The sequence below is a fragment of the Salvelinus namaycush genome, chromosome 1 (assembly GCF_016432855.1).
Source record: "Salvelinus namaycush isolate Seneca chromosome 1, SaNama_1.0, whole genome shotgun sequence".
NCBI lineage: Eukaryota > Metazoa > Chordata > Actinopteri > Salmoniformes > Salmonidae > Salvelinus > Salvelinus namaycush.
In genome coordinates this window covers 29,230,604-29,256,057 of record NC_052307.1, presented here as the reverse complement: position 1 = coordinate 29,256,057, position 25,454 = coordinate 29,230,604, and the positions used below count along the sequence as shown (strand labels likewise).

The window sequence follows — 25,454 nt, the reverse complement described above, 5'->3', positions numbered from 1 at the left end:
AATCGCACTCCACACTGCCCTTCCACACCTGGACAAAAGGAACACCTATGTGAGAATACTGTTCATTGACTACAGCTCAGCGTTAAACACCATAGTGCCCTCAAAGCGCATCAATAAGCTAAGGACCCTGGGACTAAACACCTCGCTCTGCAACTGGATCCTGGACTTACTGACGGGCCACCCCCAGGTGGTAAAGGTAGGCAACAACATGTCTGCCACGCTGATCCTCAACACTGGGGCCCCTCAGGGGTGCGTGCTTAGTCCTCTCCTGTACTCTCTCTTCACCCACGACTGCGTGGCCAAACACATCTCCAACACAATCATTAAGTTTGCTGATGACACAACAGTGGTAGGCCTGATTACCGACAACGATGTGAGACAGCCTACAGGGAGGTCAGAGACCTGGCAGTGTGGTGCCAGGACAACAACAACCTCTCCCTCAATGTGAGCAAGACAAAGAAGCTGATCGTGGACTACAGAAAAAGGCTTGCCTGAACAGGCCCCCATTAACATTGATGGTGCTGTAGTCGAGCAGGTTGAGCATTTCAAGTTTCTTGGTGTCCACATCACCAACGACACTATCAAGGTCCAAACACACCAAGACAGTCGTGAAGAGTGCACGACAAAACCTTTTCCCCCTCAGGAGACTGAAAATATTTGGCATGGGTCCCCAGATCCTCAAAAAGTTCTACAGCTGCACCATCGAGAGCATCCTTACCAGTTGCATCACCGCCTGGTATGGCAACTGCTCGGCATCTGACCGTAAGGCACTACAGAGGGTAGTGCATACGGCCCAGTACATCACTGGGGCCAAGCTTCCTGCCATCCAGGACCTATATACTAGGTGGTGTCAGAGGAAAGCCCCAAAAATTGTCAGACTCCAGTGACCCAAGTCAGACTAGGTGTGGGAAATTCCAGTCCTCGAGGGCCTGATTGGTGTCACAGTTTTTCCCCATCACCAGCTAACACACCTGACTCCAATAATCACCTAATCATGATCTTCAGTTTAGAATACAATTTTGATTAATCAGCTGTGTTTTCTAGGGATGGAGAAAAAAAGTGTGACACCAATCAAACCCTCGAGGACTGGAGTTGCCCACCCCTGTCATAGACTGTTCCCTCTGCTACCGCACGGCAAGCGGCAAACCATAAGACTGATTAATAATTGATTAAATAAATTACTAAATTGCCACCTGGCCTATTTACATTGACACCCACCCAATTGTTTTTACACTGCTGCTACTCGCTGTTAATCTATGCATAGTCACTTTACCCCTGCCTACATGTAGAAATTACCTCGACTAACTTGTACTCCCGCACATTGACTCGGGACCGGTACCCCCTGTATATAGCCTTGTTATTGTTATTTTGTTGTTACATTTTACTTTTATTTATTTGGTAACTCTTTCTTGGACTTCATTGTTGGTTAAGTAATTAAGCATTTCATGTTAAGGTCTACCAACACCTGTTGTTTTCGGCACATGTGACAAATAAAATTTGATGGTGAAGCATGGTGGTGGCAGCATCATGCTGCGGGGATGTTTTTCAGTGGCAGGGACTGGGAGACTAGTCAGGATCGAGGGAAGGATGAACAGATGAAAACCTTCTCCAGAGCGCTCAGGACCTCAGACTGGGGCGAAGGTTCACCTTCCAACAGGACCACGACCCCAAGTACACAGCCAAGACAACGCAGGAGTGGCTTCGGGACAAGTCTCAATGTCCTTGAGAGGCCCAGACAGAGCCCGGACTTGAACCCAATCAAACATATCTGGAGAAACCTGAAAATAGCTGTGGAAGTTGTACACTCCCCATCCAACCTGACAGCGCTTGAGAAGATATGCAGAGAAGAATGGATAGAAATTCCGCAAATACAGGTGCGTCATACCAAAGAAGACTCGAGGCTGTAATCGCTGCCAAAGGTGCTTCAACAACGTACTGAGTAAAGGGTCTGAATAGTTGTGTAAATGTGAGCTTTTTTAAACTATCAACTTCTAAAAACCTGTTTTTGTTTGTGATTATGGGGTAGTGTGTACATTTTGAATAAGGCTAAAACATAACAAAAGCTGGAAAACGTCAAGGTGTCTGAATACTTTCTGAATGTACTGTATGGATAGCAAATTCAACAAACTGCATAATCAAAACAGTTGCTTTTTGAGGTGTTCTAAGGGATTCTCCTGAACTTTTGTATACTTTTTAGCCAATAGTTCTTAACATAGCCCCCCATGAGCCAAAAGTAGTCCACGAAAATAGCGTGCTATATCATATACGCGCAGATAAACTCAACAAAAAAAGGAAAAAAATAAACATCCTCTCACTGTCGACTGCGTTTATTTTCAGCTAACTTAACATGTGTAAATATTTGTATGAACATAAGATTCAACAACGGGAACATAATCTGAACAAGTTCCACAGACATGTAACTAACAGAAATGGAATGTGTCCCTGAACAAGGGGGGGGGGGGGGTCCAAAATCCAAAGTAACAGTCAGTATCTGGTGTGGCCACCAGCTGCATTAAGTACTGCAGTGCATCTCCTCCTCATGGACTGCACCAGATTTGCCAATTCTTGCTGTGAGATGTTACCCCACTCTTCCACCAAGGAACCTGCAAGTTCCCGGACATTTCTGGGGGTAATGAAATCCAATCCAACAGGTCCCAGACGTGCTCAATGGGATTGAGATCCGGGCTCTTCGCTGGCCATGGCAGAACACAGACATTCCTGTCTTGCAGGAAATCACGCACAGAACGAGCAGTATGGCTGTATACCATATGAGGGAGGAGGATGTCTTCCCTGTAATGCACAGCGTTGAGATTGTCTGCAATGACAACAAGCCCAGCCCGATGATGCTGTGACACACCACCCCAGACCATGATGGACCCTCCACCTCCAAATCGATCCCACTCCAGAGTACAGGCCTCGGTGTAACGCTCATTCCTTCGACGATAAACGCGAATCCAACCATCACCCCTGGTTAGACAAAACCGGCGATTCGTCAATTAAGAGCATTATTTGCCAGTCCAATCTGGTCCAGCGACGGTGGGTTTATGCCCATAGACAACGATGTTGCCAGTGATGTCTGGTGAGGACCTGCCTTACAACAGGCCTACAAGCCCTCAGTCCAGCCTCTCTCAGCCTATTGTGGAAAGTCTGAGCACTGATGGAGGGATTGTGCGTTCCTGGTGTAACTCGGCAGATGTTGCAATCCTGTACCTGTCCTGCAGGTGTGATGTTCGGATGTACCGATCCTGTGCAGGTGTTGTTACACGTGGTCTGCCACTGCGAGGACGATCAGCTGTCCATCCTGTCTCCCTGTAGTGCTGTCTTAGGCGTCTCAAAGTACAGACATTGCAATTTATTGCCCTGGCCACATCTGCAGTCCTCATGCCTCCTTGCAGCATGCCTAAGGCACGTTCACGCAGATGAGCGGGGACCCTGGGCATCTTTTGGTGTTTTTCAGAGTCAGTAGAAAGGCCTCTTTAGTGTCCTAAGTTTTAATTGCCTTCCGTCTGTAAGCTGTTAACGACCGTTCCACAAGTGCATGTTCATTAATTGTTTATGGTTCATTGAACAAGCATGGGAAACAGTGTTTAACCCTTTACAATGAAGATCTGTGAAGTTATTTGTATTTTTACGAATTATCTTTGAAAGACAGGGCCCTGAAAAAGGAAAGTACATTTTTTTGCTAAGTTATGTGCACCACGTCAATGCTTGCTCTCTCGCTCTGCTGTGTGTGTCTCTTGCTAGCTGTCACTCAAATGCCGAGGGGCTGAATCTCATTGGCTGGAACTGAAATTGCTAGAGGGCTGGCCCATGTGGGCGGGAAAGCAGAGGAGGCTGGTTGGAGGAGCTATAGGAGGAGGACAGGCTCATTGTAATGGCTAGAATGGAATAAATGGAATCAAACATATGGAAACCACGTTTGACTCTGTTCAAATAATTACATTACAGCCATTACAATAAGCCTGTCCTATACAGTGCCCTCAGAAAGTATGCACACCCCTCGACTTTCTACATTTTTTTGTTACAAAGTGGGGTTTAAATTAATTTCATACATTTTTTGGTCAACGATCTACAAACAAATACTCTAATCTCAAAGTGAAAGAAAAATGTACATAGTATTTTCCATTAATAAATTTTTTAAACATTTTAATTAAATAAGTATATAACCCCGAGTCAATACATTATAAAATCACATTTTGCAGCGATTACAGCTTTGAGTCTTTCTGGGTAAGAGCTTTGCAAACCTGGATTGTACAATATTTGCCCATTATTCTTTTAAAAAATTCTACACGCTGGTTATTGATCATTGCTAGACAGTCATTTTCAAGTCTTGCCATTGATTTTCAAGCCGATTTAAGTCAAAACTGTAACTAGGCTACTCTGGAACATTCAATACTGTCTTGGTAAGTAACTCTAGTGTATATTTGGCCTTCTGTCTTAGGTTATTGTCCTGCTGAAAGGTGGATTTGTTTCCCAGTGTCTGAAGTAGACTGAAACAAGTTCTTCTAGGACTTTGCCTGAACTGTGCTCTATTTCCTTTTCTCATAATAAAAAAAAAACACCCTAGTCCTTGCCGATGACAAGCATACCCACATAACATGATGCAGCCACCACCATGCTTGAAAATATGAAGAGTGGTACTCAGTGATGTGTTGTGTTTGCCCCAAACATAATGCGTTGTATTCAGGACAAAAAATATATATTTGCAGTATTACTTTAGTGCCTTACTGCAAACTGGATGCATGTTTTGGAATATTTTATTCTGTACAGGCTCCCTTCACCATACTTTTTCATTTCTAAAAACATAAGTCCACTTTAACATTATGGGGCATTGTGTGTAGATCAGTGACAAAATCTAAATGTGATCCATTTTAAATTCAGGCTGTAACAAAATGTGGAAAAAGTCAAGGGGTGTGAAAACTTTCTGAAGGCACTGTAGCTCCTCCCACCAGCCTCCACTGGGGGAAATGGCGCAACACAGCTTCCAGAAAACAGTCGCTTTCAAACTAGGGATTTCATGGCTAATTGAGGTAAGAAAGTAATTATGCATGTATGAACTACACATTGACACATCCAGCCCAAAGCGGGAGGTTTAAAAAAAAGACTAGTCTCAAAAGTACGGAAGCATGTCGGGGCGGCAGCGTAGCCTAGTGGTTAGACCGTTGGACTAGTAACCGAAAGGTTGCAAGATCGAATCCCCGAGCTGACAAGGTACAAATCTGTCGTTCTTAATTGACTTGCCTAGTTAAATAAAGGTAAAATAAATAAATAGATGTCCTTAACCCATATTCACAGTTAGCCATTGTGTAAAGGCTGGAAAAAAGTCCCCAGCGGCCTCACCTTGGCCCCAAGTAAGAGCAGGTCTGATGAGGCCATGGCCCAGTGAGTTTGTGTTCCAGATTCTCTACTGGAGTATTTATGTAATTGCTTGGCTACCCCAACTCCTTGCTCTGGTCAAACACCACACCCACAGACATTAGCGCCTTCTCCACAATGAGTCTAGATCTGAGTACCTCTCAGACGATTTCTAGAATGTAAATATATTTTAACCGTTCTGATTGGTCCCAGAAACCGATGGGTTAGGCTAGAGGTAATGCGGCATTTTGAAAATGTGTCATTGGCTTTGATACTCTGACTGAAATGATCCAATCGCTGATGACTTTGTTTTGTACAACACCCCCCATTTTGAGATTACCACAAACTACTTCAACGACGGCAGTGTCAGACTGAAATATATAGCGAACATAGAGCAGCGGAAGAATTCAGTTTGAGTCGTCAGGCAATGTGTAGCAGAGGTGTTCTGGTGTAACCTTGCTTGAGACCTGAACACGCATACTAGCTCCCAGAAAGAATGCCAAGGCTTTGGCACTGTGGGCCAACATGGCCGATCCAGGTTTGAATGCAGTTTGTATCATTTTTCCTCTTCAGCTGTTCCATTCATTCATCCCAGTAAAGGCACACATTATCCTTTCCTTTTGTTGTTTGAAAGGAAATGCCACAGGAGAGGGTGGAGTGCATTAAGTATTAAACTCGGGCAGCAGGTATAAGAGGCTTTAGGAAGCTAATAGTTTTAACCTTATTTTTAGAATACCTTGTTATACCTGTTATGATCTCTATCCTCTCCAAATGTTAGAACATAAAAACGCCCCTGTGGGGATGGTATTCCTTGCTCTGGCAACCCATGAATGTGGCGTTATTTACATGTGGCCAGAGTTCAACAGCACTCTGCATAAAGAAGTACAGTATGTGTGTGTGTGCGGGGGTGTTAAAATTCTCACCATGGCTGCATCATCAAGCATCATGTACAGTTGGTCTCGGGTGATTTCATGAGTCCTACATAGTCGGGCTGTGCTTAGACTCATATACAATTTTATTAATTAATGCCCATTTTATGTAAACAGGGCTTTATATGTTGAAGATATTTCACCGGGTGGGCTTCACATCTTAATTAAGGGGAGAGCGTTGATCTACAAGTTGCATCAGCTATTTATGGTGTGCTGTTTGATGGTGTTAGTCTCTCTCATCTTGGCCTTAGTCCAAAGTGCATTGCACATGTCCATAAATTACTTATACCACTGGCCTTCTCTGAGCCATTAGTGGTCAAACAGTAGTTGTTTGTATAGTGTTTTCAGGGAGATAGCAAAAGTTCAGACACCCTGGACAGTTGTCATTTATCAGCTGGATCCATCAATGACTTGGTTATGCAGGCATCAGTAGCAGCCATTTTCAACTTTTTACTACTCCGCATTTTGCTCAGGAAGGTCTTTCAACCGTACGATGCAGCAATATTTTGCAGTAAAAAGGCTTTTTAGCATAACCGTTCCTTTTTATGTAGTCTATTCAACCATCTTGTGAGATTTTAAAAAAGGCACAATTTTAGTCCCTCGTGTTGTTGACTGTCAGCATCCAAGGAATGCAATGTCCTGCTCCATAGTGTGGCCAGTCTGTAAATCACTCTCACTTGACATCCACAATGACATTCCTCTCCTCTTTACAATGTCCACATTGGAAAAACATGAGAGTAATACTTTCATGTGTCTTTTGTAATTTGTGACCTCCATGTGATGTGTGTAGTATTAATGATAGTGTGGTGTGTGTAGCTATGAGATATATATATATATTAACGGTACTTACGAGTTGGTGTGCAGATACTCGAAGGTGAGCTGAGCCCTGTTCAGGGTGCTGTAGTTAGAATAGGCCATCGCCACTCGTTAAAAGCTACTTCCTGGTTTTCTTTCTGACTTCCTCGCAGTCCAGTGTGGCTTTTCAAGAGCCTCATGCACCTACAGAATAACAGCAGCAGTCAGCTCCACTGGTCAAACGTATGCATGGTGTCAAGGATATTATGAATGTGTGAAATAACAAGAGCCTGGAATATAATGAGCTTACATAAAAATCAAAGGGCAATTTCACAGTAACGGAATTACACGGAGACTTTTTACACTTTAAAATGTATGCCAAACAAAAAACATTGATTTCAAAGAACCATACAACCCTATGCACAACGACTACTTTGAACACAGTAAAATAAAAAAAATACTTGTTAAGTTTGGTCAAATCTCCCTTAGTTTTAGTATCAGTTTTTGTTACTAAATGTATCTGCACACTTCTTCCTGTAAATTTGTTTTTATAAAATGTTCAGTGGAAATTGTTAAAAGTAGTCCTTTGAAATCAATGGTTTTTGTTTGGTATACTATACATCTTAAAGTGAATCTGAGTGTCAGCGTAATTCCATTACAATGGAATTTCTTAGAACAAATACCACTGGAGGAAAAGCCTCTAGATATCTGATACTTCATCTGAAGTACTGATACTTCATCATTAATCAAACAGCCACCAGACTATTACATTGAACCCCCCCCCCCCTCCATTTGTTTTGTACACTGCTGCTACTACTCGCTGTTTATAATCTATGCATAGTCACTTCACCCCTACCTACATGTACAAATTACCTCAACTAACCTGTACCCCCACACACTAACTTGGTACCGGTACCCCCTGTATATAGCCTCGTTATGTTACTTTAGTTATTTGGTAAATATTTTCTTAACTCTTCTTGAACTGCACTGTTGGTTAAGGGCTTGTAAGTAAGCATTTCACAATAAGGTCTACACTTGTACTCAGTGCATGTGACAAATAAAGTTTGATTTGATCAGCGGGAATAAGTCCTGTTGAAAAGTATGCCTATTCAAACTTGGAAATAAGTCCTGTGGTGGTTGGCAACCTCTGTCAATTCATGACTGGATTTGAGTGCTTTTTCTATAGGTAAAGACGTGTTATTACTTAGCACGATCACAGTCTCTATCACACAAAAAAAAAAAACACTCTCTCTGCTCCTGTCCTGTTTAGAGCTTGCCAGCTTGTAGTCCTAAAAAACAGAAACGAGTTCGTTCAGCCATTCCTATGGGGAAAATAAATGGGGAAAGAACCGGGTTTTGGGATAAACGCCCAAAATAATGTCTGTTACAGGCTTAGATCGTATACGTTTTGTTCTATGAGATAATATCAGTCAGTTAACATGACCTTTATGAATTATGAAACCTGTGTGCTTTTTCTGATTACAGAAGTGCTTCTAAAAAACGCACAAAAATGTTTACAAAAAAATGAATTGTTTAGTTGATTAAGATCTCATAGAATAAAACGTAAAATATCTCCTAAGCCTTCGTTTGCCACAGACCTTACTTTGGGCGTTTATCAAAAAAACGTACAAAAACTCCATTCATTTTCCCATAGGCTTTGTCCAACGAACCAAGGCGGAGCTATTGCCTAGAAAAAGATGCCATTACTAATTTCTCTCTATAGACCACGCGCCAGGTAACACTCCACTTTCAAACTGGCCCGCCGAGAAGAGAACACTCACGTGGGAGGCCTGTTAATGCTGTTTATCTGGATCATTCCATAAGACTCATCTAGGCTAAATCTTGACGTAATTTTTATTATCGAGTATGGATGAGTAAAGAGACGAGGTTATTGTCCAGTTATACTTTAACAAATGGTTAGTCTACTGACCAAGTTAACTAGCAACCTATATTGGCTCTCACACCCACAATTTCTGGTAGCTACCCTCCCTATGTAACGTTAGCTAGCTAGTTAGTTAGTAAACACCTGTAAAGAGCACATTAGCATGTACATTTATCCAATATGCAAACCGTTTAGAGCGCCAGCAGCTTCAAATTGACTTTAGGTCCGTGTAAAACATCCGTCGAAGCGATAACTACGTTACATTTCTGAAACCAACTCTACAGGCCGCGAAAACCTCATCCTTGCTCCCCTCCCTCACAGTACTGCGCACAGAGGAGAGGAAGGTCCGAAAGGTACGCCCGCCTCTACCGTTCATCTGAACACCAATAGAAACACGTCATTTATTTACATTACTGTAATTTGTCAATCTTCGTGCCACGTAAATTATCAGGAAGTAGAACGTCTCGATTCAAGAAATAAGCAAATATAATAACGATATTTAAAGACATTGACGTCATGTAACAAATATTTTAACGTGAGCATTTTGCCTGTTAAAGTTGTGTTTATTATTATTGTAATATGCGTAATAAAGCCCAGCACACGCTAGTGCTGAAAGCCCGTTAATACTAATTTCCCTAAGTATCTCTGTCTTCTCAAACTCAGCCTAGGCTAGCTCTAAAGTTTAACTCTGTTATTAGCCAAAACTAAACGATTATCTTTGTTTTGGACATGCAGTTCGACTTTGCTCTATGATCCCCATGGTAAGTTTGTTGAATTAGCAACGTTAGTCGCCTGCTAACTGCTAGTTAGTTGACGGTTTATACACCAGTAAAGAATACCCATTAGCTTTTGCTAATGGAACAGTTTTTTTTTTTTACCTTATTTCCAGAATATTCCGTTGTTTGAATCTTTTTGCTTGTTCATTTAGGACCTAGATTTAGCTGTGTGTTGTTGATTACTACTTGACAGCCATGTTGAATGTCAAATTCTGAAATGGCTGCCAGTGTCTCCTTGTTTTATGCAATAGTTAGTTGACCCATGCATGCTTGTACTTTATTTAGGTGAGTACTGCACCCATATCTGTGCACAACTGTCTATTTTAAGTAGGCTACTAGGATAGTTTAGCTACTGGAAAATGTAAATTGTCAACTCCCCAACACTTCATTCCAACCTTCCTTGATTGTAAGGGGAAATTCCGACCTGAGTCACTCGCACTAAAATGCACTTTTCTCCCTACTGTATACTGACATTGAACTTAAGCATGGGGAAACGCATGTGCCAGCCATGTATACGTTTGGGGTGGAGATGACAGAAATAGAGTTGTCAAAAGATATTCCTTATTCTGACCTTGACTTAAATCCCACACCAGAAAACCATGAATAAGTTCAAGCGAACCTGTCGGTTCCAAGTGGGAAAACATACTGGCCATGTCCAAATACCCATACTTGCGCCCTAAATAGTAGGCCGTTTGAGTATGCAAAAAAAGTTTAGTTTATTAAGGTGATCAATTAGATATGGGGATGCGCTACCGTAATCAACGAATAGCGGGAAACAACTCAATCACGCATGACGCATTCTCAGCATTCAGAACTAGAATGTTTAATATGCAAAAAGCATATCAACATGACAAGTATTTCCACCCCTTTCCCACAGTGAAGAATAAAATGCTGTGCCCTTGTGCATTTTTTTATTTATTGTATGGCCTTTTACCTTGCAGTGATTAAACTTGGAGACGTAACCAAATGGGTACTGCAGCCTAGAGCGAGTGATGACGATGTAAAGCATTGCACAATGACAGTCACACCAAATTTAACCTTTGGGCACTTTCAAATGTTTTAATTATATGCCCCGACTTTCTCTGTTTCCTACTATTTCTGTTATGTTAAATATTATCCACTAGTATTGACTGTCAATGTGTAAAGGCCCCCCAAACCCTATTTTCCATGAAGTAGCTCAGGTCTGATGAAAACTTCCCTAAACATACATTGTAAAATATCAGTGTTTTAAAATCTAAGCATGGGTTCTGAAAAGGAGATAAATATCCATACATTTGAATGGCTATCTTTCATTGATCTCCATTCTGAAAGCATTCTCCATAGGTTATTCTGTTGTGCTAATCAAATTGAAATTAAACAGGTACAAATTAAAGGGACTGCTTTAGATAAATTAACAGAATTATATATTTAACTGATCAAGTTGATTGGCCACCCAGTGGGTGTGTTTTCTGGGATTTAATTATATTTATTCAGTGCACGCAAGAGAGCTACAACCAAAAACCGTGCATGAGGTAAGTCTGAGTACCAAATACTGAAGTGCATAAATCAAAATGTGTAAAAGGCATTCCTTCCCTAAGTCTGAATCAGCCCCTATGTGACTACCCTTGAAGAGCTTTTTGATCTAGTCTGTCTGGAGTGGTTGAATCAACATTGTTTCCACGTCATTTCAATGAAATGATGTTGAACCAACATGGACTAGATGTTGAATTGACATCTGTGCCCAGTGCATCTATTCTATTGGTTCCATTTAATCGGGCAGTAAAGGCCACATACAGTATTTCAGTATTTGAAATGACAAAAATTATTTGAGCCCAGGTCTAAGCCTAACCCCGTCCAGTGTCAGGTCTGAAGCACTTGATGGAGGGGCCCTAATGTAAGGGGACTGGTGATGGTGGGGCCCTAATGTAAGGAGACTGGTGATGGAGGGGCCCTAATGTAAAGAGACTGGTGATGGAGGGGCCCTAATGTCAGGTGACAGGTGATGGAGGGGCCCTAATGTCAGGAGACAGGTGATGGAGGGGCCCTAATGTCAGGAGACTGGTGATGGAGGGGCCCTAATGTAAGGAGACAGGTGATGGAGGGGCCCTAATGTCAGGAGACTGGTGGAGGGGCTCTAATGTAAGGAGACAGGTGATGGAGGGGCCCTAATGTCAGGAGACAGGTGATGGAGGGACTCTAATGTAAGGAGACAGGTTATCCAGAGAGAGCCCTGTGTCTCCTAAGGAATAGGGTTCCATTTGGGAAGGATCCCCTGTCATGTCTGAGGCCTGGACAGTGATGAAGGTGAAAGTAATGGTTCACCTCTGCTGCTGGGATCCCATCCATGGATCAATAGCCACATGGTCAACAATATGATCAGGTTGGCAGGGTCTCAGTCCAGTACTACAGACCCATTAAGGTCATGGTGTCTCTATGATGGAATCCTACATCTTCTAGTCTTCCATTGACATAAACCAACCATTTTGTGATCTGCATCTACAGTGAGCTCCAAAAGTATTGGGACAGTGAATTATTTGTTTTGGCTCTGTACTCAAGCAGTTTGGAATTGAAATGATACAATGACTATGAGGTTAAAGTGCAGACTGTCAGCTTTAATTTGAGGGTATTCTCATCCATATCAGGTGAACCGTTTGGAAATTACAGCACTTTTTGTGCATAGTCCCATTTTAGGGGACCAAAAGTATTGGGTCAAATTCACTTAATGTATATGTGTATTAAAGTAGTCAAAAGTGTAGTATTTGGTCCCATATTCCTAGCACGCAATGATTATATCAAGCTTGTGACTCTAGAAACCTGTTGGATGCATTTGCGGTTTTTGTTGCGTTTCAGATTATTTTGCGCACAAAATATACCCCCAAGACATGCTAACCTCTCACCATTACAATAACAAGGGAGGTTAGCATTTTTTGTGGGGGGGTGTATGATATTCACGATTCATTCAAGACTATCCATAATCATGGTAGCATCCACATTAATGTAGAAATGTTTAGGAAAACGTATTCCATTCTTATTTACAATAAGTGACTCAAATGACAATACGTGATTTACCATTCTTTTCTATTGGACATGAAATAACAAGCTTGATGTAATCATTGCATGCTAGGAATTTGGGAACAAATACTAAACTTGACTATTTTAGTACACAAGTGAATTTGACTATTTTAGTACACAAGTCCCCTAAAATGGGGGGGGGACTATGTACAAAAAGTGCTGTAATTCATTAAACTAATAAACTGTGCAAGATTCAACACAAGTGAACTTTGTAGGAGAAGTGATAAGATGGGGAAGACAGTACTGGAATCAAGGTGCAGTATGAAGAGATGGTTTTTCAGCCTGCTGCAGAAGATGGGCAGTGACTCCAACTTTTCTTGACAGTGGTGGGGAGGACGCTCCAGAGAGAGGAGCTGGACTGGGATGAACAGCTGCAGGCGGCTCAGATGGATGAAAGTGCCAAGAGGCCTGAGCAGAATAAAACCACCTTAGGATGTGGCAACATGTTTAAATAAAATGTAAATATTTAATAACGTGCCCATTCACCCTGCAGTCATAACATGACAGAGTAGAACATCAAAAGTCTACCAGAGGACAATGTTTGTGGACAGAGCATGGGTTGAGATCAACAACAGCAGCTAAGCAGTTTGAAATGAGATGCTCCATCAAACTCTGATCCCAACAGCAGAAGCAGCAGACTCTCAGAAAGAGTCCTTTATTCGAACCATCCTCCTTCTTTCTTCCTTCTCTACTGGGTACTAGCTGCATGGTGTGGTGGAGACTGGTTCAGGAGTCAATCAGTGGCTCCTGTCACAGGGGGAAGCAGTGATAACGTCTTGAGTTAAATAACACTCACATAAACAACATGTCACTTAGATTGCAGAGCTGTAAATACTTCAACCCACTAACTGTATATTAGTTATATTATTATTATTATTAAATCAGAAAGATCAGAAACCTAACCCTTTGCAGTTCCAGGCCGTTGCTGTGGTAACGCCGTACGTGTGAGTGTGTGAGACTGGCGGAGAAGCAGAGCAGCACACACACCCCCAGCAGACACACACTCACCTGGATCAGATGCCTACTCGCCAGACCCAGCTCCTTCTGCAGAGTTACACACAAGTTTAGAGGCACTGACCTAGGGCAGTGTGTGTGTGTGTACCTTTGACAGCATGTGTTTGTATCTCAGGGAGTATTGAAAGACGGAACCATCAACTTTTTTTTCACAAATATTTTTCTTAATATTAACATTTGAAATATACATTTTTATACAACAAAGTATCAGCTATCACACCATGTAAAGGAACAACCCAATTACATTTGTTTTTCTTCCATAAAATGCACCTAACTGGATTTATCAACTCCATCAGCCACCATAAAAGGCAATTTGTTATTTAATTGTGAAACACGTGTTTTAAAGTCGTTGATTGTTTCATTCTAACAGATTATTCAAATATACACCGAACACTTGTTGGTTTTCATCAATGATCTCTTTGTACTTTCCCTCGATCCTGACTAGTCTTCCAGTCCCTGCCGCTGAAAAACACTGCCACAGCGCGATGCTGTTACCACCATGCTTCACCGTAGGGATGGTACCAGGTTTCCTACAGACGTGACTCTTGGCATTCAGGCCATAGAGTTCAATCTTGGTTTCATCAGGCCAGAGAATGTTGTTTTTCATGGTGTGAGAGTCCTTTAGGTGTCTTTTGGCAAACTCCAAGCGGGCTGTCATGTCTTTAACTGAGGAGTGGCTTCCGTCAGGCCACTCCACCATAAAGGCCTGATTGGTAGAGTGCTGCAGAGATGGTTGTCCTTCTGGACGGTTCTCCCATCTCCACAGAGGAATTCTGGAGCTCTGTCGGAGTGACCATTGGGTTCTCGGTCACCTCCCTGACCAAGGCCCATCTTCCCCGATTGCTCAGTTTGGCCGGGCGGCCAGCTCTAGGAAGAGTCTTAATGATTCCTAACTTCTTCCATGTAAGAATGATGGAGGCCACTGTGTTCTTGGGGACCTTCAATGCTGCAGACATTTTGTTGACAATTCCTTCGACCTCATGGGTTAGTTTTTTCTCTGACATGCACTGTCAACTGTGGGACCTTATATAGACAGGTGTATGCCTTTCCAAATCATGTCCAATCAATTGAATTTACCACAGGTGGACTCCAATCAAGTTGTAGAAACATCAAGGATAATCATTGGAAACAGGATGCACCTGAGCTCAATTTCAGCTCTGAATACTTCTGTAAATAAGGTAGTTTTTTTATTTTTATACATTTGCAAACATTTCTAAAAACCTGTTTTTTGGTTTGTCATTATGGGGTATTGTGTGTGTATATCGAGGGGGAAAAAACTATTAAATACATTTTACAATAAGGCTGTAACGTGACAAAATGTGGAAAAAGTCCAGGGGTCTGAATACTTTCCGAATGCACCATATGCCCTCCCAGGCCCATTGCTGCACCCCTACCCAGTCATGTGAAATCCATAAATTAGGGCCTAATTTATTTATTTCAATTGACTGATTTTCTTATACAGTGGCAAGAAAAAGTATGTGAACCCTTGGGAATTACCTGGACTTCTGCATAAATTGGTCATCACATTTGATCTGATCTTCATCTAAGTCAACAAAAGACAAACAGTGTGTTTAAACTAATTATTGTATTTTTCTTGTCTATATTGAATACATTATTTAAACATTCACAGTGTAGGTTGGAAAAAGTATGTGAACCCCTAGGCCAGGCATTCTCAAACTGGGGTACGTGCAATGCCGTCGGGGGTACGCCAAATAAAAATGTGATTTACATTTATTTTCTCTTCCCCATATATTTTCCAACTGGGCAATACATTTGGGTGAGGTTTTTTTCCTCGCCTGAGTAGCCTTGTTTCACTGCCAATAATAAAATTAAACCATCTAGTGTTCAGCGAAATAACAACAATGTCAAATACAGGTAGCCTAGTCAAATAATTAACGTCCAATCACATTAACCGTTACTCTATAGCGGGAATTCCACTAACGGTCCGTATGTAGCCAAACGTAGCTGCTGCTCATGTTGGTATCTGTACTGATGGTGCAAAAGCCATGACAGGGAGACATAGTGGAGGTAATGCCCGTGCAAGCAATTGCTCCCGACGGAGGCTCTTGGCTGCCAAAGGAATGCCTGACAGCTTGAAAGACATTTTGGACAGTGAAAATGGCTAGCTTTGTTAAAGCAAGGCCACTGAACTCTCGTGTATTTTCTGCACTATGCAATATGGGCAGCGACCATGTAACGCTTTTACGACAGAAGTGCGCCGGTTATCAAAGGGCAAAGTATTGACACTTTTTTTTCATTGAGAGACGAGCTTAAAGTTCTCTTTACTGACCATAATTTCCACTTGTCTGACCGATTGAATGATAACGAGTTTCTCACACAACTGGCCTATCTGGGTGATGTTTTTTCTCACCTGAATGATCTGAATCTAGGATTACAGGGACTCTCCGCAACTATATTCAATGTGCGGGACAAAATTGAGGCTATGATTAAGAAGTTGGAGCTCTTCTCTGTCTGCATTAACAAGGACAACACACAGGTCTTTCCATCATTATGATTTTTTGTATGCAAATGAACTCATGCTTACGGACAACGTCAAATGTGATACAGCGAAGCACCTGAGTGAGTTGGGTGCGCAATTACGCAGGTACTTTCCTGAAACGGATGACACAAACAACTGGATTTGTTATCCCTTTCATGCCCTGCCTCCAGTCTACTTACCGATATCTGAAGAAGAGAGCCTCATCGAAATTGCAACAAGCAGTTCTGTGAAAATTTTATTTAAATCAGAAGCCACTGCCAGATTTCTGGATTGGGCTGCGCTCAGAGTATCCTGCCTTGGCAAATCACGCTGTTAAGACATTGATGCCCTTTGCAACCACGTACCTATGTGAGAGTGGATTCTCGGCTCTCATTAGCATGAAAACTAAATACAGGCACAGACTGTGTGGAAAATTATTTAAGACAGACTCTCCAATACAACCCAACATTGCAGAGTTATGTGCATCCTATCAAGCACACCCTTCTCATTAACCTGTGGTGAGTTATTCACAATTTTCGATTAACAAATAAGGTTTAATATGTACGATGGTTAAATAAAGAGCAAAATTATTGTTTATTATTCTATTATTATTTGTGCCCTGGTCCTATAAGAGCTCTTTGTCACTTTCCACGAGCTGGGTTGTGACAAAAACTCACACTCATTCTTATGTTTAATAAATGTATCGTATAGTGTGTGTGGCAGGTTTACAATGATGGCAAAAAACAACATTTGAGAGTGCGCTGACCCTAGTGCTAGAGGGGGTACGCAGCTGATGTTAACCATTCCTCGAACAAAAGAGATATCAGAAGACCTAAGAATAAGAATTGTTTACTTGCATAAAGCTGGAAATTGTTGTAAAAGTATCTCTAAAAGCCTTGATGTTTATCCGTCTACGGTAAGACAAATTGTCTCTAAATGGAGAAAGTTCAGCACTGTTGCTACTCTCCCTAGGAGTGGCCGTCCTGCAAAGATGACTGCAAGAGCACAGCGCAGAATGCTCAATAAGGTTAAGAAGAATCCTAGAGTGTCAGTTTACAGAAATCTCTGGAACATGCTAACATCTCTGACGAGTCTACGATATGCAAGACACTAAACAAGAATGGTGTTCATGGGAGGACGCCACAGAAGAAGCTACTGCTGTCCAAAAAAACCATGGCTGCACATCTGAAGTTCGCAAAAGAGCACCTGGATGTTCCACAGTGCTACTGGCAAAATATTCTGTGGACAGCTGAAACTACAGTTGAGTTGTTTGGAAGGAACACACAACACTATGTGTGGAGAGAAAAAAAGGCCCAGCACACCAACATCAAAACCTCATCCCAACTGTAAAGTATGATGGAGGGAGCATCATGGTTTGGGGCTGCCTCAGGGCCTAGACAGCTTGCTATCGTCGACGGAAATATTCCCAAGTTTATTTAGACATTTTGCAGGAGAATGTTAGGCTATCTGTCTGCCAATTGAAGCTCAACAGAAGTTGGGTGATGCAACAGGATAACGACCCAAAACACAGAAGTAAATCAACAACAGAATGGCTTCAACAGAAGAAAATACGCCTTCTGGAGTGGCCCAGTCAGAGTCCTGACCTCAGCCCGATTGAGATGCTGTGGCATGACCTCAAGAGAGCAGTTCACACCAGACATCTCAAGAACATTGCTGAACTGAAACAGTTTTATAAAGAGGAATGGTAGAAAATTCCTCCTGACCGTTGTGCAGGTCTGATCCGCAACTACAGAAAACGTTTGGTTAAGGTTATTGCTGCCAAAGGAGGGTCAACCAGTTATTAAATCCAAGGGTTCACATACTTTTTCCACCCTGCACTGTGACTGTTTACACAGTGTGTTCAATAAAGACATGAAAAAGTATAATTGTTTGTGTTATTAGTTTAAGCAGACTGTGTTTGTCTATTGTTGTGACCTAGACGAAGATCAGATCAAATTTGATGACCAATTTATGCAGAAATCCAGGTATTTCCAAAGGGTTTACATACTTTTTCTTGCCACCGTATGAACTGTAACTCAGGAAAATCTTCCAAATTGTTGCATGTTGGGTTTATATTTTTGTTCAATATATAATACATATCTCCAAACGTTGTTTTGTTTTATATCATTGCATAATGCTCCAGGGCTAATTTCGTTAGCATTTTGGCATGTTTTTCTAGATTCAGAACATAAAACATGATGACTCCTTGCTGTCCCCAGTCCACCTGGCTGTGTTGCTGCTCCAGTTTCAACTGTTCTGCCTGCGGCTATGGAACCCTGACCTGTTCACCGGACGTGCTACCTGTCCCAGACCTGCTGTTTTCAACTCTCTAGAGACCGCAGGAGCGGTAGAGATACTCTTAATGATCGGCTATGAAAAGCCAACTGACATTTACTCCTGAGGTGCTGGCTTGCTGCACCCTGGACAACTATTGTGATTATTATTATTTGACCATGCTGGTCATTTATGAACATTTGAACATCTTGGCCATGTTCTGTTATAATCTCCACCCGGCACAGCCAGAAGAGGACTGGCCACCCCTCATAGCCTGGTTCCTCTCTAGGTTTCTTCCTAGGTTTTGGCCTTTCTAGGGAGTTTTTCCTAGCCACCGTGCTTCTACACCTGCAGTGCTTGCTGTTAGGGGTTTTAGGCTGGGTTTCTGTACAGCACTTTGAGATATCAGTTGATGTACGAAGGGCTATATAAATAAATTTGATTTGATAAAACAAGATTTATAAAGCAAACAATGTCAAGCACAGCAAGCACTTCAATAGTTTAAGCATATTGCAGGACAATGAAGAATATCTTAACCTCTTAAGGGGGTTAGCAATCAGTGACGGAGTTCACAAGCCACTGACAGAGTTGACAACAGAAACTCAATACAGATATTCTTGTCTTAAAGTTACCTACAAACATTAGTAAAATATGGAAAATTATTAAATTTGACAATTCCCAACAAAATATGACTATTCTATCAGGTCTTTCAGGCCCAGTTGACGTTAGATAAATCTGACAAAATTGCTTATTTAATTCATTATTCAAGTGATATTCAAAGTAGCAATTTAGTTTTTCCTAAGTTGCTTTGACTCTGAACCCTAATTCAAATAAAGTTCAGACTTATTCTAAAATGGATTAAATAAAACGTTTCCCTCAATCTACACACAATATCCCATAATGACGAAGCAAAAACAGTTTAGACATTTTAGCAAATGTATTAAAAATTCAAAACAGATACCTTATTTATATAAGTATTCAGACCCTTTGCTATGAGACTTGAAATTGAGCTCAGATGCATCCTGTTTCCATTGATCATCCTTTAGATGTTTCTACAACTTGATTGGAGTCCACCTGTGGTAAATTAAAGTGAATGGACATGATTTGGAAAGGCACACACCTGTCTATATAAGCTCCCACAGTTGACAGTGCATGTCAGAGCAAAAACCAAGCCATGAGGTTGAAGGAATAGTCCGTAGAGCTCCGAGACAGGATTGTGTCGAGGCACAGATCTGGGGAAGGGTACCAAAAAATGTCTGCAGTATTGAAGGTCACCAAGAACACAGTGCCTCCATCATTCTTAAATGGAAGAAGTTTGGGAACCACCGAGGCTCTTCCTAGAGCTGGCCGCCCGGCCAAACTGAGCAATCGGAGGAGAAGGGCCTTGGTCAGGGAGGTAACCAAGAACCCGATGGTCACTCTAACGGAGCTCTAGAGTTCCTCTGTGGAGATGGGAGAAACTTCCATCTCTGTAGCACTCCACTAATCAGGCCTTTATGGTAGAGTGGCCAGACAGAAGCCACTTCTCAGTAAAATGCACAACAGCCCGCTTGGAGTTTGCCAAAAGGCACCTAAAGACTCACAGGCCATGAGAAGCAAGATTCCCAAGTGTCACGTCTGGAGGAAACCTGGCACCATCCCTATGGTGATGCATGGTGGTGGCAGCATCATGTTGTGGGGATGTTTTTCAGCGGCAGGACCTGAGAAACTAGTCAGGATCGAGAGAAAGATGAACAGAGCAAAGTACAGAGAGATCCATGATCAAAATCTGCTCCAGAGCGCTCAGGACCTCAGACTGGGGCAAAGGTTCACCTTCCAACAGGACAACGACCCTAAGCACACAGCCAAGACAACGCAGGAGTGGCTTTTGGACAAGTCTCAATGTCCTTGAGTGGCCCAGGCAGAGCCCGGATTTAAACCCGATCAAACATCTCTGGAGAGACCTGAAAATAGCTGTGCAAATCTATCAAAAGTACAGAACTTTTCAGCCCATGGGTGGTCTTGTTGCACTACAGTTAATCAGGAGATGAAAGGGCCTCCCGAGTGGTGCAGTGATCTAAGGCACTGCCTCGCAGTGCTAGCTGTGCCACTGGAGATCCTGGTTCGAGTCCAGGCTATGTCGCAGCCGGCCGCGGCCGGGAAACCCATGGGGCGGCGCACAATTGGTCCAGCGTCATCCGGGTTAGGGGAGGGTTTGGCCGGCAGGGATGTCCTTGTCCCATCGCGATCTAGCGACTCCTGTGGCGGGCCGTTTGCATTGCACGCTAACACGTTCACCAGGTGTACAGTGTTTTCTCCGAGACATTGGTGCGGCTGGCTTCCGGGTTAAGCGGGTATTGTGTCAAGAAGCAGTGCAGCTTGGCTGAGTTGTGTTTTGGAGGACGCACGGTTCTCGACCTTTGCCTCTCCTGAGTCCGTACGGGAGTTGCAGCGATGGGACAAGACTAACTACCAATTGGATACCACAAAATTGGGGAGAAAAAGGTGGAAAAAAAGAATAAAAAATAAATGATAATAACATCCGGAGATGAATTGGTTCTCATGGTATAGCTGACCCTGCTCATTTTGGATTCATTTATGATTTTAGATAAATCTGATGGAGTTGACCATAACTCCTGACAAATTTGATAGGAATCACAGTTTTGAGAGAAATATTTCTTCAAGTCAGAGGTGGCTATTGCAAGAAACTACATGTGATCATTTCTCTGTTAAAATATGTGGAAAATTACAAAAACGAATCTTTCCATGATAAAAAAATACATTTAGGGGAATTTTAAGATCAAATGAGATACATTTTTTCAACTATTAAAATGAAATTTCCCTGTCGGACAAAGATGTCCCGACTTTCAAGAATCCCTGACCTGTTAGCATGGCGGTGTGTAGGTTGTAGGTTGTGACTCAACTGAAATTTTAGAGCATGGCTGTGAGTGTGGGGTCGTGTGTATGTGTACCTGCGTTAGCATGGCTGTGAGTGTGGGGTCGTGTGTATGTGTACCTGCGTTAGCATGGCGGTGAGTGTAGGATCAGGTGTGTACTGTAGACTGTAGCAAGACTGTGACGCTGAGGGCTTCTGGCTGCTTATCTCCATTGCAATCGCTCTGACAGGAGAGGATGTCCCTTCATTGGCAGGGCACACAGGTGGCAGCCTGGACATACATACACACACACGTTACAGAAGACACTAGACTTTACGCAGAGACACTCCAGAGGAGATAAGGCAGAAGTGCCATCTAGGCACTCTGTACAGAGCTGTATGCAACAGGTGAATGAACCAGTATATGGAAGACTAGGTATGTGTGTGTGACTCACAGGGCCGGAGGTAGGATGTGTGTAGGTGCGCTGACGATAAGGCAGGTGTGCGAGTTGCCCCCCACAGTTGGAGAGGAGAACATCAGTGTCACGTTTACAGCCTCGTTACCTGAGGAGACAGAGACAATTTCAACTGCTGCTACTGTATAGTTATTTCACCATGGCACATAATTCTCATTTATGTATTATTAAGCATGGTTTCATCATATCAAACCAATTAAGCATAACATGAAATGTGCACCATTTGCCTATCGAGGACAAAAACTGACCTGTGAGTCCCAGCTGACTGGCCAATAACGTTCCATGGAGGCAGAGGTCGCTCAGGGATTGGATGTCTGAGCTGTCCATCACAGCCAGTGGCACCCAAAGGGACAACTGTGTGATGGATGGTGGGCTCTGGGTGGAGTTCAGCAATACTGTTCCACATACCTCCTCTTTCGCAAATGGAGGAGAGGAAACTGTCTCCATTGCTGTACCATTGGCTCTCGCACACAACTGGAGGTTGGCCAACGACGACAGGAAGTGGTTCCAGTCCTTTGAAAGAAAATATGTATTTCCATTTCTCTGTACATCTAGTGGTCTGCACTCATCTAGCCCTGAAGGGATTTTTTTGGCCTGCATGCCCAAGATGCATTGAGCAGAGCCAAAATCCAAAAGCTGTGCTCTGCAACACCTAGCAGTGTCACACTTTTGCCCCAGCTAACACCCAGATTACTACAATAATCAACTAATCATGATCTTCAGTTTAGAATGCAATTCCTTTAAATCAGCTGTGTTTGCTAGGGATGGGGGAAAATAGTGACACCTATCAGGCCCCCGAGGACTGGAATTGCCCAGGCCTGCTCTACTGTATGGACTAAAGTATAGGAACAACAAGGTAAAGGGGCAGTTCCCCAACCTCCGGCATAATGGTATAAGTTACCATGAATTTTGTTCTTCGCCTATTGGTGTGTGTGTTGTATCTGTGGTTTGTCAAGGTTGGGCAAGCGGTGAGTGTGGCATAACTGTAGTGTTAAGAGTTGGGCACTTGGGCAGGCATTGTGTGTAATGTGTAGGGCTGGGCAGTATACCATAGTATTTTACTATAGACCGGTATTGATGCATGGACCAGTTTGGGTTTTTACTTTACCTTTTAAAACAGCATTTCAATGTTTAGTTTGTTAAATGTGATACGCAACTCTGGCGCGTGTAATGTGTGTTTTTATAGTTTACTCCGTTTGCTACTTGCAAGTTGTCTCTCTCGCTTCCCACACCAAGCCCTGCCCACTGTCACTCAAGGAGAGCAGTTGTTGCTCGACCATGGAGTCACGAGCACTTCACTTGCCGTTCACTTTGCAGTCTGCATGGTCAGACGCAACAAGATGTTGGGTGACAATGATGCTGCTTTCTATAATTACACTATTTGTTTGTGTATCTTAATGTCTACAAACAGCTTTCTTTTCTTAGCAAGTTGTGGCTAAGACAAATCATGTTAGCCACTAATGTTAATCGCTAGCTAAATGCAAAGAGAGAGGACTCATCATTGTATCTGTGACAGTGCCATTGAAGAAATCTCCATTTTGAAGTAGTCAATTTTCTTCTTCACGATTGGCTGATCCCTCCTGACGACCCGGTTGGACATGAAGTCGGAGGTCCCACCCAGTTGACTACATTAAAATGGTGGAAGCCCTCAATGGTGCAGCCCATGCTAATATGGCCTTTTCGCCACTAGAGGCCTCTATCATTTTCTATGGCTAAATGTAATCAGTCAGAGCAAACATAGCTTGCTAATATACAGCCTGATACCAGTGCTGGGGTAGGCCTAGATCAATATGTTGTTTGTGCAACGGTATCTTCTAAATCAGCGAGGAATAGGCAAAGCATGAATATATTAGCTAACTACATGAAGTGAATACCATAGAGATAGATACAGATGAGTCCTTTATATCTGTACCATTAGTCTGTGACAGCATGGGCAGCACCATTGAGGCTACAACCCATAGGAATTCCCATCCAGTTGACTACTTTAAAATGGTGGAAGCCCTCAACGGCGCTGCCCATGCTAAAATAGCCTGTTGGCCACTAGATGCCTCTATCATTCTCTATGGAGAATACACATGTACTATAACATCGTATATGGTCCCCTAGAAAACACTGACAATCAATTTGGTTCCGACCCTGTCAAAATAATAACTCCCCGGCTTATTCCTTTGTTGTCATTTCAAACAGCAATGTATTCAAAATGCTGCCCACTATATTCTAATTGTTGAACTACAATAATAATTTCAACAGTTCACCAATAAACTGCTCTAGGCCTAGATGTTTGACCCATATCTATCATACAGCGCTTATTAGCACTACTTGACAGTGTGGAAATGATAACAAAAGTGCAGGAAATGTATAAATCAAACAGAATGGTGAATGCCCCATTGAAAACACTTATAATTAATGTATTACCACTCTAGGGTCGTGAATATTTATCACTTTTATTATTCAAAAACATAAAATACCGTCAAATGTGAAAAATATAATAATATGATATTTTGGCCATATCACCAAGCCCAAACTGTGTGTGTAATGTATGTTGTACCTGCGTGTCTGGATTGGGCAGGCGGTGTGTGTGCGTGTATGACCCGAGGCTTAGGAAGGTGAGGGCAAGGGTCAGCACACAGAGGAAGAAGGTGACCCCAGGAGGATGCTGGGAAACATAGTCCCTTAGATTAGCAACTGGCTGCCAGGAACCCATCACACACCTGTAACACACACAACAGATTCCTGATATAAAAAAAACTGACGACAATACAGGATTCAGGCAAACATTCCATAAACGCATTGCATTCGCCACAAAACGATTTAGCAACAACATACGTTACCTGGCTTGTGGGATCATCATACAGACAGATCCACAGGAGTGACGTTGGTTTAGTCCAACGTCGAGCCGTTCTCTGCAATGCTACCTCGCGTTGCTTGCCATGTCAAGACAACGGAATTTACCAGTCAAAGTACAACTTTTGTAGCTGTCGTTGCTTTTCTTAATAGCAAAAGCCAAGCGCCTAGCTAGCCATACAGTTCCGTACAATCTACAACTCGCTAACGTTACTATAGTTAAACCGGATCGGTAGAAAGTTAATCAGCTAGCAAGCAGCTTTTGTTTAATGCAAACTAAATCATGATTTTTCTAAGCTAGCTACATCTAAAGTATGCAGTTCACATGAGAAGACTAGCTAGTACAAACAAAGCAAGTTAGTTCGTTACATTTCTAACCTATGTCTGAGAATTTGGACCATATTGTTTTGAAAGACAAACTAGTATTCTGCCAGCAGCACAAACAATGACGTCAATTTGTATGGTAATGAAGAATCCTTCAAAATAAAAACCCGCACATTTTATTCTTCACATGTTTCGTAAACAAACAGGTTAAGATTAACAGTGAAATGTGTATTTACGGGCACTTCCCAACAATGCAGAGAGGGGGGGGGGGAGAAATAGAAAAGCACAACACATAAAAGCAATAACAATGACTTGGCTATATACACGGGGTACCAGTACCAAGTCGACGTGCAGGGGTAAGAGGTAATTCAGATAGATATATACACTGTACAAAAATATAA

The 25,454-nt window shown here is 42.4% G+C and overlaps 2 protein-coding genes across 5 annotated transcripts in view; both read right to left on the bottom strand.

The window, feature by feature from the left end:
• Positions 1-9,926, bottom strand: part of LOC120027782 (ATPase MORC2-like) — a 31,270-nt gene extending 21,344 nt beyond the window's left edge. The window contains exons 1-2 of one of the 3 annotated variants that reach the window (XM_038973001.1): positions 9,840-9,926; positions 7,135-7,283 (exon numbers count right to left, since the gene is read on the bottom strand). In XM_038973001.1, coding sequence (XP_038828929.1) covers positions 7,135-7,202 — 68 coding nt within the window. In that variant the 5' untranslated portion in view covers positions 7,203-7,283; positions 9,840-9,926. Of the gene's footprint in view, positions 1-7,134; positions 7,284-9,130; positions 9,298-9,839 lie in introns of those variants that run through there. The other 2 variants (XM_038972926.1, XM_038972847.1) reach the window with 2 other exon arrangements.
• A 2,730-nt stretch (positions 9,927-12,656) lies between these two features.
• Positions 12,657-25,171, bottom strand: zgc:158398 (uncharacterized protein LOC568894 homolog). 2 transcript variants are annotated; one of them, XM_038972661.1, is made up of 7 exons: positions 24,717-25,171; positions 24,434-24,596; positions 22,134-22,398; positions 21,865-21,973; positions 21,551-21,701; positions 13,692-13,832; positions 12,657-13,535 (listed from the first exon to the last, which is right to left on the bottom strand). In XM_038972661.1, exons 1-7 carry the CDS (start codon positions 24,734-24,736, stop codon positions 13,515-13,517), a joined length of 870 nt encoding a protein of 289 aa, XP_038828589.1. In that variant the 5' UTR covers positions 24,737-25,171; the 3' UTR covers positions 12,657-13,514. The 2 variants fall into 2 exon arrangements, with proteins under 2 accessions (XP_038828589.1, XP_038828658.1); XM_038972730.1 differs by having other exon boundaries at positions 13,797-13,832.
• Positions 25,172-25,454: the final 283 nt, after the last annotated feature.